Genomic DNA, 18263 nt, shown 5'->3' with positions numbered 1-18263 from the left:
TGAGCAGAGGGCAACCGCCGGGCCCCTGTCTGCTCAGCCCATTCTGTCCAGGTCATGCACCCCATCATGGTTCCCCACACAGCCAGGGAATTCACAGACCCCTTAAACTTTCCAGCAGCCCTGGAAGCAGCCACCTTGGGAGTGCCATGGGTGCCGGAAACTGGATGGACTCTGCCATGAGTCTTAGAGGGACACCCAGCCACAGCCAGGTCCTACGCCAAAGCATTGCAGGGCTCCCAGGTCACTAAAGCAGGGAGGAAGTGCAGAGAGCACTCAGGTCTCCCCAAAAGTCAGGCACGCCATCCCTGTATGCTTCACCCGCCATGGTGGTGCTTCCATGTGGAAGTCACAGGCCCCCCAGATGCACCATCCCCATGTTCACAGGGGTACATGGGTGCAGACTGGAGGCTGCTACCCAGCGTCACGTACTGCCACGAGGGCCATTAGGTGCCAGCTTACCCTTGCCCAGCCTCTTCCAGAAGCAGAGCCGATTCAATGTCAGATCCTCACAGTACACGTTAGTGCCAATGTGCAGGGACACAATTCCATTCCACATGCACAGTCGCTTCAACTTGGACTCCCCCCAACAAAAAAACTGTCGAGAAATAGCCAGTGTAAAGAAACTACATTTTAGTGAATCTTTTTGAGCTAGAATCAGCTGTCTTTGTGTGAAATGGGTACTCAGAGAGCCTTGGTTTGACCAGCATGTAAAACCCATTATTTCTCATAATTCAAGCCACCAAGAAGTACCTCACACCTTTTTATAAGAGCAAGGCCAGGATCAATTCAAATAAATTAATATTCCTGTCTGAACCTACTCACCCGGCCCACGTAACAAATTCAGATGTCACAGCAGAAAGACCCAACGACCTCCCTGCCAAAAACTGCACACTGTATCATTTTGTTTTCCAAATAACGAACATTGATTGCAGTGCCAGAAAGGTCAATTGTCATGGGCTCAGTTGCTGACCTACTGGCAAATTGCCCCCTGTCACTTGACTGCAAGGCAGGACCACGGTTAGGAAGGGAGGGACATGTCATTTTCAGGACACAGCCAGGGAGAGGCCTCCACTGCCCAAGGTGTGCGCTGACCAGGATGTGCCATCGCTGACAGAGATGGGGAAGAGCAAGCATTGTGGCGAGCACGGACACACGAGGACTCCGCGCTTTCCTGGGATGACGTCCACAAGCCCCACTTACATACATTTACTTTAAAAAGCACTGGATCAATTCCAGCCTATGTCTTGCGGCAGGGATTTCAATATTTTATACATGTGCTATGAGTAGCGAAATCTGGAATACACTGGTTCCAAGTTCCTTAGGAGGAACGAGGTCAATCTTACAATTCAGAAACAACCTTATGTTGAGGAATTTAAAGCCCATTCCCAGGACCACTGCTGCACCACCGCACCGCCCATCCCGGGGCCGGACAACACTGCGATCTACAGGATTGTTGCTTCCCTGTCCGCCTGTGAGATACAGCACTGTGACTGTCCAGCAGACAATTAATTAAATAGCCATATTTACTTCTCTCTCAACCACTTAACTTTGAAATATCTCATTAAGTTATAATCTGTCACAAGCGCGTACGATAAAGTATTGGTTAACTAGGCATTACAGTCCACTTATTTAAAGTAACGATCTGCACAATTGTTCACGGGCATTTGCCAAGATCCCACGTGAGTTTTTTCTGAACTCAGCCCTATGTGATGGACAGAATATAAATGCGTGCAAGAAAGTGTCTAAAAATAAAATTTAATAACTCCTCACATGCCTTCTTACTAAGCTCCAGTTAACCACCTAAATACCTTCCAACAGGACAAAGATCTTTACACTTGGGCCATCCACTGAGGCATAACATCACAGCCTGAAGTATTTGTCCTATTTTAGGAAGTCCTAAAATTGTACCCCTGAAGGTAGTCACTACACACCAGTGTTACACAAGCCCACAGGCTCCAAGAGCATCGGGAAAGGCTCAGCACCACAGGCTGTGGTGCAACAGGGGCCTCTGAAATAGAAAAAAATGTTCAATGCAATCTGACAGTGCAGCCATTTGCCTAGAGTGAATCAGGAGATAAAAATCGCTCTGGCCAGGAGTCAGAACACCCCAATAGTCTATCTTTCGTTCCCCACATTTATATTGCTTATTTTGCTTGGATTCAAGAGCCAGGGAAAGGCTGACAAGATAGCTGAGCAGACTAAGCGACTGCTTCAGAAAGTGCAGGGACCAAGGCTCGATTCTGGGTCCTCCATGCCGTGCCAGCCCCGCCCCTGGGGTGCACTGAGTGCCTGACCAAGTCCGGGCGTGGTGGTGCACACCTGTATTCCCAGCGCTGGGGAAGCTAAAAACAGGAGGATCACCACCAGGCTGATCTGCAAAGTGAGACCTTGTACCAAATACACAAATGAAAAAAAAGTAATAATAAGAGTGCAGGACAGTTGAAAAGGGTGTAATGTTGGCCTTTGAACACTTGGTCTAGACGTTATAATCTCTAGTGCAGTCCAGAGCACTGGCATGCCTGCTGAGGCTCCTGAAAACACCTGCCTGCTCCTTCATGTTCATGCACAGACATCCACATTCTTACTCTTGAGCTGCAGCATGCACTCTCTAAAAACAAGGCCAGCTGGGCATCCTCGGACACTCACCTGCTTTTCTGATACTTGCTTACTCATCAAATTTGCTTATTACATCTTTCCCTCATATACTCTTATGTAAACTTTGAAATCCAACTCCTTGTGTGTCCTAAGATCTTCTTTTCTGCTCTCTTTGCCAGAAAGCAGCAGTAGGATCAGCCTGACTCCCAGCCCTGCAGGGGCTCGGCCCAGCTCCCACAACCTGCCCCAGCCTTGCATGGCTTCTCTGTCCCTTGGGCACTGCCGGTGGCTCTGCAAATTACCTGCACTCTGCCTCAGTGTGCTTCTGTCTAACCATTCTCCTGCTCCAGCCTCACCCTCAGGCCCCTGTGCCCTCTCCTGGGAGACCTCCTGGCCCAACTTGCCAGCAGCTGCCACCAGAGGCCATTACCCCTTATCCCATGTATTCAACTATTTGGTTCATCGATCACAGAAAGCACTGACAGCCTTTTGGGGGCTTCCTGGGACCACTCAAAGAGACTATGAGATACAGAAGGACGGGGCTGGGATCCACCAGCTGGTATAGCACCAACCTGACCCCAAAGCTCCCAAGCCCCAGCAGCATCCCTGGACACAGGAGGCATGGGGACCCTGGACCTGGAGCTGTTCAGTCTTTAGATACTATTTTCCTAGTGGCCCCACCCCCATGCATCATGCACTCTACAGTTCTGAAAGAAATGAGTGCTCAGAAGACCGAGGCGTTGTCCCTGGGTTTCGAGTCCCTGTCCTTGGTTGCCCAAGCAGCCTACTTCCTGCCGGCATCTTGCACAGTGAAGCCCAGCCCACACACCTGAGGGAGGCATGAGTACAGAGCAAAGCCAGGGTAGCACCCTGAGGACAGGTGTAACTACTGCTCCATCGCCCCTCTGCTCTGGCGCTCGCCTCAGAAACCTCCGCATTCTCTCCTCCGTAAGAGACCTGCGGCATCTGCTGTGATCCCCCGTTTATTCTATTGCCTGACTTTACATGACTCTTACAGTGTCATCTCGTACAATTTTAACTTTTTTTTTTTTTTTTTTTTTTTTTCTGAGGATTGAACTCAGACCCTTGCGCTTGCTGGGGAAGCGCTTATCCTACTGAGCCATCTCCCCGGCCCCCATCTTGTACAATTTTACAGGAAATGAAACAAAAACTATTCAAAATTCTTTTATACCCAAAGACCAATTTGTATACTTCGAGCAGATACGTAAAATACAGCTAGTCATTACTTTTTGTAAGTTTCCAACCAGCCACGTCAGGAATTTCAAAGAAGTTTACAGAATACATTTGTTGAACACCACTTCCAAACCAGTGAAGTAAGTCCTCATGGCTGATGCAATGGCTGGCGGTGCCCCAAGAGAGCCTTCGAAGTTACAGCTGACTGACGTCCTTCATCTTTGCACGTGACGAACAAAAGCGCTGCAGTCACGTGGGGACAGCACCGTATGAGTCCACTCACATGAGGTGATTCGGGGTGGGCAAGTTCCAGGGAAGGAAAACAGAATCGTGGCTGGCCAGGGTCAGACCCAGGGAGCGGGGCTGGGACTTCAAGGCACAGGGCTTCCCCGGCAAAGGGACAGGTATGTGACAGCTGGATGCTGGTGCTCCCACAGCAGAGCCACCGTGGTCGGTGAACTGCCCTGGAAGGTGGTGAAAATGCCGAGTTCTGAGTTCCGCACCTTTCCTTACAACTCTTTAAATGGGGAGAACCCCACACGAGATGCAGACCCCGAGGGCTGATGGCTGTACCGTGACGTGTCTCTGACACCTCCATGGTGGGCGGCCTTCACCCTGCTGGCTCTGGCTCGGCTGCTCACCCCTCCCCGAGTACAACCAGGAGGACACCCAGATCTGCTGCTGCAGTCCAGCCCCTTGGGCAAGCTCCTGGCAGTCATTCACAAAACAGGCACCTCGTCCTTCTGTGCACTTGCAGCCATCGCAGGTGACTTGCAATGACTGCACGGGAGAGGGAGTGACAGCAAGGATACGGCCTGTGCGAGCTCAGCAAGGACCTCACATAGCGGGAGAGTCCAGTGGATACACGTGGAACCTGCGGAAGCAGAGCACAGCCCATAGTGCTGATACTGCGCCAGCGAGGAGACTGGCCCTGCCCAGGAGCACATGAGAAGGCCACGCACCCACGGAGCTTGGGACAGCGGGCGGGGTGTCTTTCTCACTGCTACGCCCAGGTCAAGTCTTATTTCTTTGAACGTCAGTCGTTGATAGTGTAAAGCACTGACACTGCCGCCTGATCTCTCAGCATCACCGAGGACTGAATGATCTAAAGCAAAGCAGCCGAGTCCGGCGAGGGCTGAGTGCGGTTCTGTGCATGGATTTGCCTTTTCGGGAGACAGCCTGAGCTCAGCGTGCTGCACAGCCGACTGCTCGTGATTTAGGCCTGTTCTTACCTTTGCTCTAGGTTTGTTTGACTGTTTTAAGGGAAACGCAGATAGGAAAGTTGAATGTGAAGCTTTTGTTTGCTAAGTCTGATGAACCCCATAGTGGATTACCTTTTAAGTATTCGCGACCTCATTAACAGATGAGGGCTAACACGGTTTGCACCACAAGCTCTCTCACCCAGGCAGGAGCAGCCTACTCGCTCCGGTGTGGAGGAAGGTGCAGGGAAGGCAACCTCAGCAGGCATCCCAGCATCTATAGCAATGCCTGGCACATCGCAGGTGTTTAATAAATATTTGCAGAATGTTGACTGACTGAAGAATGAATGAGATAATTAGACAACTGTCTGGATATTCTGTGCCAAAAATGTTTCTCGCTGGATACATGCTGAAGTTTACGGCGGGAAAACAACGCGTTTCAAGCTCAGTCGTCTTCTCGTCATCACTCACCGAAGCCTGCAAGAGCCCTGAAGCGGGAACAAATAGGGAAGCCTTCCCGAGCGCGAGGAGAGTATGCGTGATGAGCGTGCCGGAGAGAAGACCTCGATTACTGTGTGTGTCAGTCTGTCCTCTTTCCCAAGTGCAGAGTTGGTGCGACACAAACCTATGCAGGCATTTTTCTATCTTCCAGGTCATCGCAGCCTCACACGAGTGTGTGCAGGGCCGAGCTGCCCGGCACTTTTGCCTCCATCTCTCCTGCGGCACCTGGGGACATGACTCAAGCCTGAGTCACAGCATGGCCAGAAGACGGCAATGCGTCACTCCCAAGAGGTAACGCAAGACACGAGAGCGTCCCAGCCAGGCCGCCTGCACGGAGCTGAGGAAACGCGTGCTGCAGCACGCAGACCTGGCTTCACTTTATGGCCTTCTTTCCACAGCTCTGAGAGCCTAGAACGACGATGTGGCACAGCAATATCGACTCCATCAATACCAAATAGCTACGATATAAGCTACCTTTACATTTCTAAGATTATGGACAAGTTTATTCCTTAGTTTATTTTCTTTTTCATAAAATAGGGTTGCCTTTTTTTGCAAAAACTGTGGAACGTTTTTAAAATCAATTTATAGAATGGGAGTAGAGAGAGGCAAATGTTAGCCAGCCAGGTACTGTAACTCCTGCAGGCACTGTCAGAGCAGGCAGATTTTCTCATACCGTACAACGTTCTGTAATCAGTACACAGGCCGTGCGACAGTTACACAACTTGCTGTAGTGTCCACAGGGGTAACACAGCCATGCCAACACAGAGCTTCGTTTAGTCTTTAGGTTCTTAAAGCAGGTTTCAGTGCTCGGGCTAGTGACCTTTATGAGGACACTAATAAATTTTCCCTTCTGCTAATGGAGAAAATCAGTTGATATGAAGTGAATTGCACACTTACTTGCCAATGAAAAACAGACTAGGAACCCAGCATGGTCATTCTTACCTACACCACCAGCTCTCTGGGAAGATAAGGCAGGAGGGCTGCAAGTTCAATCCCAGCTTGGGCAATTTAGTAACTGAGCAAGACCCTCACTTGCTCAAAATAAATTTAAAAAAAAACAGACTAAAAATTTAATTCATTGTGAAGGTCCTGGGGAAAAACGGAAAGGAAGGAGGGAGGCAGAGAGGGCCAGAGAGATGGAGATCAGCTGGCTTAGAATAGTTTCATGGTTGGAAAAGTTGTTACAGTTCATTACTGGGTGCAGAAGTCTAGTCTGCTGTTACATAAATGAGGACTGTCAATGTAAACATTTCAGTGGCATTTGGCATTTATTTGTCCTAAATATGCATATTCAGAGCTAAGATCACTCCCTATGAGTAGCTATCAGTTCGGCTTATCAAAAGCTCCAGAGTGTATTTAATTTTTTTTTAATGTGGTTAAAAATAACCTCATACGTGAAAATACAGAAAAAAAATTCTGAAGCATTTGATTTAAAGCACTGCAACACTGACTTCAAAACAGGCATGGACAAGGTAAAAAGTTAAAATTTAGGGCGAGAACTTCGGTCTCCATCAACATTTTTACATTCCTCCCTTGAGCCCCTTGCTAAGAACCACAGTGGTGCAGCGCAGACTGGGCACCGAGCGAGAAGAGAAGCTCAGTGCTTTCGGTAGGCACAAGCGTCAGAGCAAGAGAAAATTCCTAATCTTGTTTATCTGCTTTGATTTTGACAGCTCAGTGTTTGGAAAATCAAGGGAAGTATGGAAAGGCACTCTTATTCATTTTGTAATAATTTAAAGCAGTACAAGAGTCCCACACAGTGACGTTTGGCTGATGTCAAAACGGGGTAGGACAGGTCCCAAATTCCTCAACACAGAGCTACAGCCATCACCAGAGTGCCTTTGGTGGGCTCCGAACTCTCCCTCCGCTCCCCTACTCAGGTCTCAAGGGCTCTCACAGCCTGAATTCAGGCCTGAGCACGTGGGCATGGCTGTGCACCCAGAAAACTGCGGAATTTTGCAGGTCACAAAAGGTGTACATTTTTTCCATCCTTTACAAACCTCAGCACCATTAGCAGCTTGCAAGCCACACAAAACTGGTGGCAGACTGGCTGCAGCCTGCAGGATGCTGACTGCCAGCTCATGGTCCACACTTGGAGGACACACAAGTGAGGGAGTCCCCACTTTCTACTGGAAATGAAAGTTTAAGCACACGGACCCACACAGAGCCACGGGGGCTCACTGATCTCACCACCCACCTACTCTGAGAAACTCAAGGCCCAGCTTGCTTTGCAGGAGAGCAAGGGCCTTAGAATGTGTTTTCTAAAGGAGTCAGTCACGATGCACCTATCAATGGACAAGGAAGAGGGGATAAGAAGGCAGAGAGCAGGAGAAAACACTCCGAAACCAATCAGCACTTCAAACACAGGGCTGCCCTTACATAGCCACTCAGCCCTAAAATCCTCACACATCTCTCGGCACAGGGCAGGCAGGAAGCGTCGCTCTTCTCGGAAACACCGGGGTCCACAAAAACTTGCGGGTTCCGATGCTCGTGCATTCTGGGATATCTACAGATACCTCATGAAGCATCGTGGCCTTGTCAGGAGACTCTAAATCAAAACCCAAAATTCAGATTTGGACTGATTTCTAAGTTCACATTTGCACAATGAGGGGCGCTCAGCCACGGACGCGGATGCACAAGCGATGGCGCTCACTGCTGGCAACGTGGCATGGAGGACGTAGCTTCTCCTTCGGCTACGCGGGCACCCAGCAGACACAGGCCCACCTCCTCTCACCGCACACGGGGCTTCTGCTGGGGCTTCCAGATGCCGCACATGCCTTCCGTACAGCTGCACATTGTTTAGTAACATACGCTGCTGTAGCTTTTCTTCCCATGTGGGTAAGTTCCTAGAGAGACACAACCTTCTTACAGCCCTTTCTCTCCCAGTCATTACAGTGACTACAGTGTGGGAAGTGAATAGCGGAAAGAAGTACCAGTATTTGGGAGTCTACGTCACGGCAAAAATCAAATGGGATCAATGTTTCAAATGCTCACCCACACCCCCACACCCGCATGGGCAGAGGGACGAAGAGGGCACCAGCCCCTCCCTCCCTCCATGCTGCCACCCTCACCCAAAGCACCCCATGTCCAGGCAATGAGTCCCACCATCCGGGAAGCCACTGGTCAGGGTGCAGGGCTCATTTTTTGTGACCAGCAGAAATTAGCTGGAGCTGACAAAAATGGTAGAGGATAAAACATCTAGAGAACTTGCTTTAGCCATCAGCTGATCAACAGAAACTGAATAAAGTGGAATGCTGAAATTTCCCCAGGCAGAAGGCCTGCCAAGGCTGCGAGTTTGGGGACTGGTCCTCACCACATTTTGTGATAGCCTGGTCTACACCGGGAAGTCACGCTCTCTGCCTCAGAGTGGATGGCACAGCCAGAGACAGGGGAAGAAGAGAAGGACAAGATGGGGCCCAGAAAGATCGCTCTGATGTCGTTCAAGGGAGGTGGGGCATGTTGTGATTAAAAATTGAATCTGCAGAGGCTTAAGATTCTGCAGTATTCACGCTTGTCTTCCAAAGTGAATTTTTCCAAATCAGGCTTTTATCTCAAGGACTACAATGATGAAATCAACTACCTGATGTGAAAAATTACAAATCTGACGGCTGCGGATCTGGCTCATGGCAGAGTCCTTGTCTGCCAGGCACCAGGGCCTAGTTCCAATCCTTAGCACTGCAAGAAGGAAAAAAATCACAGGTCCTCTTCCTATAAGAAGACCATAAAACAAGTGTGTTTTGTGAAGCCCTCCTACCAGGACCAAATCTACTACCCCAGGACTAAATCTAGTACCTTCCCAAAAGATAGCAAAGCTACAGTGCTCGGACTCTTTTCTTACAAATGACAGGGGACCTTGACTTAGGATTGCAATTCGTTCCAAGGGCTGCTTGCAGCTCAAGCTGCCAACCGAAGACTTAGGCTCCTCTGCACGGCCTTCAGAGTTTCTCTTGTGTTTACAGGTACATCTCAGGGTCCTCAGGAACACACTGGCCTAGAGTTTCTCCATTAACCCCCTACACAAGAGGATGCTGCACTATTCCTTCCAGAACCCATTAAGGGTTAAATCAGTGTCCGAAGCCATCTGGAAATCCAACTGGCCAGAATTCAGGTATAACTCAAGCCTACAGTCATATGTTAAAATTAAAATTCCAGTCAAAATCCACATTATGACAGGCCAGTCATACCTCGAGGGCCCACTTTATAGGGAGTTACATGTGGGAAGAAGGGCTAGGAATGCAATGGGTGCCATAGCAAAGCTTAGTAAGAACAGCACCACACTCTCCCTATGTTTCAAAGTGACCTGCACAAGCTTCCTTATTAAACGTAATTACTGCTGCATTTGGTGCATTAATGAAAAGCTTTATATTCATTAAAAAGTATGAACTGTGTTGCACCTGAAATCCAAATCAGAATAAGATGCTTTACCCATGGAGCAGTTCATCAACCTGCAGAACTACAATCGTAAAGGGAAGCCTCCATCACAGCCTGGAAAGGGGTCCAGGACACAGTCGAGCCCCGCTATGATTAGAGATCCCTAGTCCCCATTTCCTGCTCTTCCTTCCAAGACAATTTGAATTCTTGCTGGTGTTTGAGAAAGATGTTTTCCACCCCGCAGAAGATTCGCTAAGCACCACCTAGGCATCACAATTCATTTCTTCTGAATGCTTCTAAGATTCTAGGCATCCCAGGAACAACGTGAGCCCCTGAGGTCAACTCCATGGCCCCTATCTGTGACAGGTGGAGGCCATTATTTGGGACCTCCCACTGCAGTTTCATATGTGCGACACACTGGCCAGAAAGCACATCCATCTCCCCTACCAGCCGCCAGGGAAAGGGTCAACAGGGCAGTGCCTATTAATCTAGCAAGGTGGGCCCAAAGATAAAGGAAGTAAACTGCAATTAAACTTTAAAGGCAGAGAGATGAAGTTAAGCGTGAGCAATTGCTCCTCTCAACTGTCCCTTGCCAGCCAGTCACCTGGGGGCTGCCTGTCACACTCCCAGACCAGCGCCCTCCTCCATGCCACCAGCATCTAGTACACATTTCTCTTAAGATGCTGGTGCTGCTTGATTTGAAAAAGAGATCAGCACGTGGAAAGCAAACCTGATGGCATCCACGGGTCCAGAGTCGGTCTGCCCAGGGTGTTCACCTGCTCCCAGCTGAAGTCGTTGTCCTCAGCTTGACTGTATCCACATGTGCTGTACGGCTCATCAAAGAGGCAACCACCTGCGTTGCGACACAAGATAAGGCGGTGTGAGCAACCTGAGGAACACTGGGACACGCTGTGACAGCCATGAAACGCTGACTGCCTGCTTGATGCCGGACTGAATCTGCTCTGACCCTGCAGCCCGGGAAGTGTGGGTCTGACGCTCGTGTACACAGCCACACTCAGAGTTCACAGGCACTCGTCAGGGCTGCATGGTGTCGCCCTCCAAAAGAAGTCACGTGGGCAGAAAACAGCCCGAGCAAATTTAACATTCAGTTTCTATATTTTTATGAATTCAGAAAGTCCATCTTGCTTTTAAAACTTCAACAGACCTTGCTTATGTATTCTGCATACTTTCAATAGGAAAAGTTATAATTTGTCTAAAAAATTAAAAGAGGGTCAGCCAGGTAACTCAGTGGATTAAAATGTCTGCTTAGGCAGATGCAGGGGCTGGGGGTTCAATCCCCGACCTGTGGTGCCGGCCCCACCCCCGGGGTACACTGAGACAGCACTTATACTGGGCGTGGTGGTGCGCGCCTGTAATCCCAGTGCTTGGGAGGCTGAAAACCAGGAAGGATCACCACAAATTCCATCTGTGTAGTGAGATCCTATAGACCCTGCACTAATACACAAAAATAAAATAAAATAAAAGAGCACCATTTTTACCACATTAGCACTACAGCGGTGGACAAGAAGCAGTAAACTATAAATGCAGCTTACAGAACATTCCAAAAACTCGGCTAAGTCTAACATAAAAACAGGCTTCACTACGGTAACTTGGAGATTTAGAGTCTCAAAATTAAGACAGTATAAATTTACTTTATAACCCATACACGTTTTAAAGGCAAAAATAGTTTCAATACTAAGCATGAGATAAACATCTGGTACTAAGAATGAAGCTTTTTAAATTAACAAGAAGTAGCAATGTAGTCTACCCACATGCATACAGCTGTTCCAGACCAGTACGGCACTTAGAACATCCACAGATGACTTTGCTTTCCACTGCCACCTTCTCTTCAGTGTCAGCTACTTAGAATTACTGGAGTATGAGATCTTTCCCAGTGTTGTCCATACAGAAAGTGAGTGATTACATTGATAAGATTAATGATTATGAAAATTCTACTGTGCATCATTCAGTGGATAAGAGACACTATATGGCCCATATATTATTATATAATGATTTATGCTGATTAAATATTCACCTGATTGATTCAAAATATAATTGTGGGACAGTGATAAGAATTAAGGATTTGGGCAAGAAAACATGAATTGAAGAACGCCATTGCGCTGTGTCCCTGGTGGAAGATGTGCGACTTGGAGGGAGAGCTCCTGCCTGGCTTACATGAAGCCCGAGCTTCAGGCTCCAGCACCACAGAAAAAGTGAAAGAGCGCTGTGCACCACCCGAGGAAAACAGACGGGGGCACGTGGCCCAGCTTCCCTCAAATCCTTCTCAACTCTGCTCTCCCAGTTGCTCAAGACAGAAGGCCCCGAGAAGTGGGGAAGTGCCACTTCTGTGTAGAAAAGTCTTCCTCAAAAGGCCCAAACTCTGCTTCTTGCGATGCATTCCCTTTCACCCTAGCTGCATCCTCAGAGGAAACAGTAAAACCCCCGCTCTTGCACCGGAAAGCTGATAATCTGGAAGGAGCTGTCAGGTCTGAAGTCTTCACTAGACTGGGCAAACACACACTGCTCCTCTCACTTCTGCCTAGGAGGTGGGCAGCCCGTCACCTATCATCGTGACAGGTGTTCTGAGCCCTGGTCCAAGAGGACGGCACCCTGCGCTGAGCTGAGCTGAGCAGAGCTGAGCTGAGCAGAGCTGAGCTGGAGACCTCTGGCTCTGCCCCCCACTGCTTCCAGTATGAGCAAACATTCCAAAATCCAGTCGAGCCAGAGGCCCAAAGCGTTCCTACTTCCACACACTTCCCAGGGGGACACTCAATCTGCTTGTGCCTCCAAGGTGCTCACAAAGGCTAACCGTCATGCAGTCACAGAGCCCTGGACTGTTTAAAAGGGTCTCTGCCAGCTTTCCTTGTCTCTGTTGGTAATGCCACACATGAAGGTAAAAGCAGTGCAATGTCTTCTGCAACACGTGGAATAGTTCTGGTATCAGCTGAACCTTCCCCTGGGAAAAGAAAACTCACTCTAAAGGTACAGCACTAAATGCAACATTTCACCTAGACAGCAATCACTCGCTTATATTCCCCACATCCTGACTTTTAGTAAGTTCAGAAGCAAAATCGATTCACTGAATAATGCTAACAACTTCCTAATGTGGGTCAGGAAATGCTGGGAGACTACACAAACATTTATGAGAAATATTTTCCCTTGGTTGCAAACCCTAATTTTGATATAGAGAATAGCTTTCGTGCTGAAGGAGTAAGTCTGAACAGCAGTAACCCTAATAACAGTCAAAAGAAATGAAATAATCATCAATTCTGACTGAAAAAGGGACCCAGTGGAAACACAGATAGCTCTGTGATGCAAGTCTTACAGCACAACCCTAAGCAGCAAGAAACAGCAGTGGGCGTGCTCAGATCGGCGAAGGCGCTCAGGATCCTGAAGCGCAGCTCCCGTGCGGAAAACTCCTCTTCAGAGCCCCAGACACTCCCTGGTCTGCAAAACGCCTGTTGGCACTGAAGGCTGAACCAAGGCGTGGCAAGTACGCGCAGGGCCCAGAGCAAGCAAGCCCTGAAGACCTGCGCAGGGCCGTGAGAGGACGGCTTCTCCCACCACATGCATCTGCTTTTATCACTTGGAAGGAAACATAAAACGTGTGGTATGGCTCTTCCGGGATCATGTACAATTATGGGCCCCTCTGAAAATGGGATCAACTAGGAATTTCCTCCTGTCGTGGGATGTCACCATCCCCCCCCCCACATACACAATGACCTTTAATGCTGGGATGTCACCATCCACCCCCCATACACACACACACACACACACACACACACACACACACAATGACTTTTAATGCTGGGACTTCTGAATTAGCACAGCCGGTTTATTTAGCTGAAATAAGATGAGATTAAAGGGGACCACAACCAATTGAAATAGCACTTAAAGAGAAAACAATTAAGATTCTGGTTTCCAAGGTAGTTTCATGCAGCTCTAATGTATTCATGTTCCAGAGTCACACATCCCCAGCTATTTTTCTGAAAACTTCAGAGCTCGAGAACAGGTTTCAGAAAGTCCCCTGATAGGACAGCAACTGTGCTGTAAAGCAATGCCAAGTCTCACTGGAGTTTAGCCACCTTGGAATTTTCTAGGGCTGGTACGTGGTAGGCACTCAATAAATGCTTCTGAAAGGAACAGGAAAATGAATTCCTCCAAATTCTATGTGGAATTTGGCTGCAAATGTGCCTGGAAAAATTTTAAAGGAAATGCAATGGAATGCCAGCTAAACATGGAGACAACCTTCACACAGGCCCACAAAGCACCCCGCTGGGTTCTGGTGGGTCCCAAGACAAGACCGCCATAAATGTGGCCTAACTGCCAGAACACGTTCACTTTGAATCGCAGTTGAAAACTACGAGCCATTTAAATGGTAATGAAGCCTCTACAAAGTATGGCTTTCACAATCTTTTTCTTTATCCTGGCAATAATTATACAGCAAGGTTAGTTGTGGTCTATAAAGGCTACTCCAGGTTTATGAAAATAAAATAACGTTGATCATATGCTGGAGGAAATTTATCCTTCTATTTTCTTTGGAATAGCAGAAATGATTCATATAATCAAGAATAATGTGGAAAGCCAGGAGTAGTGTCACCCTGTCATTCCAGCACTGGGGAGCCGGAGGCAGGAGAATGGTTTCAAGTTTGAGATCGTTGTGGGCTACAAGGTGAGCTCAAGGTCAGCCTAAACTGCATAGCAAGACCCTATCTCAAAAAGACTTCTAAAAAGAATAATATGAAAGTACTTAGGTATAAAGAAAATGACAGGGGCCGGGGAGATGGCTCAGTGGAATAAGCGCTTCCCTGGCAAGAGCAAGGGCCTGAGTTCAATCCCCGGTTCCGAAAAAAAAAGAAAAGAAAATGACAAACTTAGACCCAAAAGGAAACCTACAAGATTTTTCATAGGAGTATTTTGTGCCCTTTTGAAACTCAGGTGTAGAGTGATGGCAAAGGAAAATGGAGTGACGAGAGATAGAGCCTTCCACTTAAGAATCCTAACAATTTGCTTCCACTGACCTCTGGTCAAGCCATCTTGACCACATCTGCGCACTTTATACAAACCAAGTATGTCTGTACTGAGCTGTATGAATACTTTTCATTCTGTTCTACTTGGCTTTGAAAAAGGTAACTCCATGCCCACTAATTTGGCTTCACGAACCCTCACAAGTTGCCCCTGGAGTTTCTGTGGTTCATGGTGAGAACCACTACTTAGACTTGTGTGCGCAGTCTGAGTTGTTAATCAGCACTAAATATGCACACACACTGCTCAGGAAGAGACACACCAACCTGAGATCTCCAATAGCAGGCCCCAATCTCTTAGGCACCAGGGACTACTTTGATGGAAGACAGTTCTTCCGTGGGAGTTTGGTCTTGGGCTCTTTCAAGTGTATCATATTTAATGTACACTTAAGTGTGAATGAAACTGATAAAATACAGCTTTTTTTTTTTTTTTTGGCGGAACTGGGGATTGAACTCAGATCCTTGAGTTTGCCAGCCAAGCGCTTATCCTACTGAGCCATCTCCCTGGCCCCGAAACTGATAAAATAGTAAGTGTCCATCCACAGACTAAAATAAGTGTTCAGCCACCAGATGCAGCTTAACTGTCCTTTGCCTCTCACTGGTAAGTTTCCATACCAAGCCTACAGGAAGTTGATTTACAACAGTTTCTGCACAGCCAGACCTCTCTGCTGTGTTAATTTATATACACAGCTGTTCCCCAGCTCTAGCACCACTCTCTCAGCTCCACCTCAGATCATCAGGCATTAGAGTCTCATGTGGAACCCTCAACCTAGAACCCTGCACGTGCAGATCACAGGAGGGTTTGCACTCCTATGAGTATTGAATCTTTCGCTGATCTCACAAGAGACAGAACTCAGTTCGGGAGGTGAGGCCAGTGAGCAGCCAGGCCTGGGAAGCTGCCTCTAAACCAGAGAGAGAAACTTTTAATTTCATACCAATTTTTGCAAGCGTTACATGGGATGCACTATGCGAGGAGTATGTTTACTCACTACACAGACATTTACTAATGACCTACTCTGTATCAGGCACCATTTCTGATACTGGGAATTGTATTTAACAAGGCAGGCCAGAGCAGAACTCACCCCAAATCATTTCAGTGGGGAAACGTCAAGGAAGCAGCTACCCCAGAGGAACACAGAGGATGGAGATATCAGAACCTCGTGATAGCAGGTGGAGCCACGTGATAGCGGGTACTGGAGAGGAAGGGAGAACTGCAGGTGGGGCCTCCCTCATGTAAAAATCAAAAATATGAAATGCTCCAGAATTTCAAACTCTTAGAGCCCTGACACAACCTCACAAGAGGAAAACTACACAATGGGAAACTATTTCACACATAGCATTATATAAAATACCATATAAAGTTAGCTTCAGATTGTGTGGAGAGGGTGTGTGTTAGACACTTACATTCCATGCCTCCACCTGGGTCCCAGTTCCAAGGTATCATCACACACATCATGCACCTGATATCCCAAGAGCAAAACCAAAAAATCTGCGTGAGTGCTCCATCCCCACACATGGGCGGGGTTCTCTGCCTGCTCCACTCTACCTACGACTTGTTCTGGGCTGGCCCAGGAACTGCCCCATGGGAGCTGTGACTGGGAAGGACCTGGGACCCTGCTTGCTGCACTGATGCTGGCCTGGGCAGGGCAGAGGCTCCACTGGTTTCCCCTCCAGCCTCCTATTCTGCACGTGGCAGCATGGGAGGCAGAAAGAGGAAATATGATGCACAAAGCCCAGGGCACCTGAGCTCAGACCTGGCAGCCAGGGCAGCTGGCTTCTGGGAGGAGAGGTAAGCTCTAGTAAGAGAGCTCAGCAGGGCACCCACTTCACATAGTTCTCCCCATGAAAATGTGTCTAGGCCCTTTTCCTGCATTTCCTGTTTTTGTGACGCCTTAGGCTTCCCTTGGAGAGGGTGTGGGAGAGACCCACTGAAAGAAGAGGTGGCCTTGCTGAGTTCTGGCAGGGTCCTCCAGGATTCTGCAGGTGTCACCTGGACTGTCGTCCCTGCCCCAGGTCTCAGCTGGGCAAGATCTAGTGCCTGGCCCGGTGTCTACACTGGGGCAGTGCTGCCGCAGACAGCTGTTCCCCTTTTATTCTTCAGTGCTCTCCTTGAAGGTGCTCTAGGCACCCCTCCTACTCGAATCTCCCAGTGCCATTCACTTCTCCTTATACTGGATGGCCCCTACTCAAGCCATTGGGTTCTGTTTCCTGATTGGGTCCTAACTGATACGTTCTAGTATTTGCAAACAGCAGTCTTGAGTACCCCACTATCTGGCCCCTGAGTTCCAGTGTAGGGCTAGCAGTACCAAGTCCTGCTCGTGCCATGCTGTTCCCAGTCTGCACGTGCATGCCTGCCTCCACGAGGTAAGCAGTTAACACCCCGACCTGTGACTAAGTGACCCGCATCGCAAAGCAGCTCTGCAAAGGGCATTTCTAAAGTCAGCAGGGACAATTAAATGTGAATTCCACAAACTTGTAAGATAAACACATTTTGAATTGTTCTTCTTTGAACAGGTTAAGTTGACTTACACATTTTAGTAATCATTCTTACTGCTGTAATTATAGTCCATTTAAAGTTATTCTATAAAAAGACTACAATTCTTAAGGAGTTTTCTGGAGTGTTCTTTTCATTTGTTCCAAATACAGGATGACCCCATTTAAAGCATCCTTTATCAAATGCATGAAGTATTAAATAGGTCTCTCCATAGAGAACACAGATCAAAAATAGTATTAAAGCACCACCCAGAAGAATTAATGTTCTGTATTCTATTTTCCTAAAATACATGCAATCTCAGGTGGCCCTGTCCATTTACTTCAAATTTAAAAGCTGTGTAAGATAAATGGCTATAAGCTACACAATTCAAAGGATAAACAAAGTGAGAGATAATAGAAATAATTGTTTTAAGAGTTAAAGAAAAACCCTACACCGCGTGCGGGAACCCGCTTTCTTCTCGTGAGCCTCGCTGACATCCACATTTACTTGCCTGCCACACAACAAAGCTCATAATGCCTCTGAGCACGCGGACTGCGTTTAGCTAAGCATGAGCAGCGAAGCGCTCCGGGAACGCTCCCCAGCGCAGTGTGGTCTAGCCAGCGGTCTCCGCGGGCGGCACAGGCACTCAAGTGGCAGCGCCACGCGTTAGAGGGAAAGGCGCTATTTGCCCAGGGATGTGTCTTAAGTGACACAACGAAAATCAGTTGTCGGGAAGGTTTCTATGGCTTATTACACTTACCACACACTTCATTTCCTATCAATCTTTGGGTTCCTACTTTTTCATTTTTTAAAAAGGCAGGATTGGGGCTGGTGAGATGGCTCAGTGGTCTAAAGCACCTACTTAGAACAAGCTTAGCAAAACGCAGGGACCGCGGTTCAATCCCC

At 48.1% G+C, this 18263-nt stretch overlaps 1 protein-coding gene across 1 annotated transcript in view; it reads right to left on the bottom strand.

The window, feature by feature from the left end:
- Positions 1 to 18263, bottom strand: part of Ptprm (protein tyrosine phosphatase, receptor type M) — a 681934-nt gene that overhangs the window by 533220 nt on the left and 130451 nt on the right. Inside the window, exon 3 of the mRNA XM_023720402.1 lies at positions 10591 to 10713. Coding sequence (XP_023576170.1) covers positions 10591 to 10713 — 123 coding nt within the window. The remainder of the gene's footprint in view (positions 1 to 10590; positions 10714 to 18263) is intronic.

The sequence above is a fragment of the Octodon degus genome, unplaced genomic scaffold (assembly GCF_000260255.1).
Source record: "Octodon degus isolate 3935 unplaced genomic scaffold, OctDeg1.0 scaffold00075, whole genome shotgun sequence".
In the NCBI taxonomy this organism is placed as follows: domain Eukaryota; kingdom Metazoa; phylum Chordata; class Mammalia; order Rodentia; family Octodontidae; genus Octodon; species Octodon degus.
This window is presented reverse-complemented; position numbering and strand designations above follow the sequence as displayed.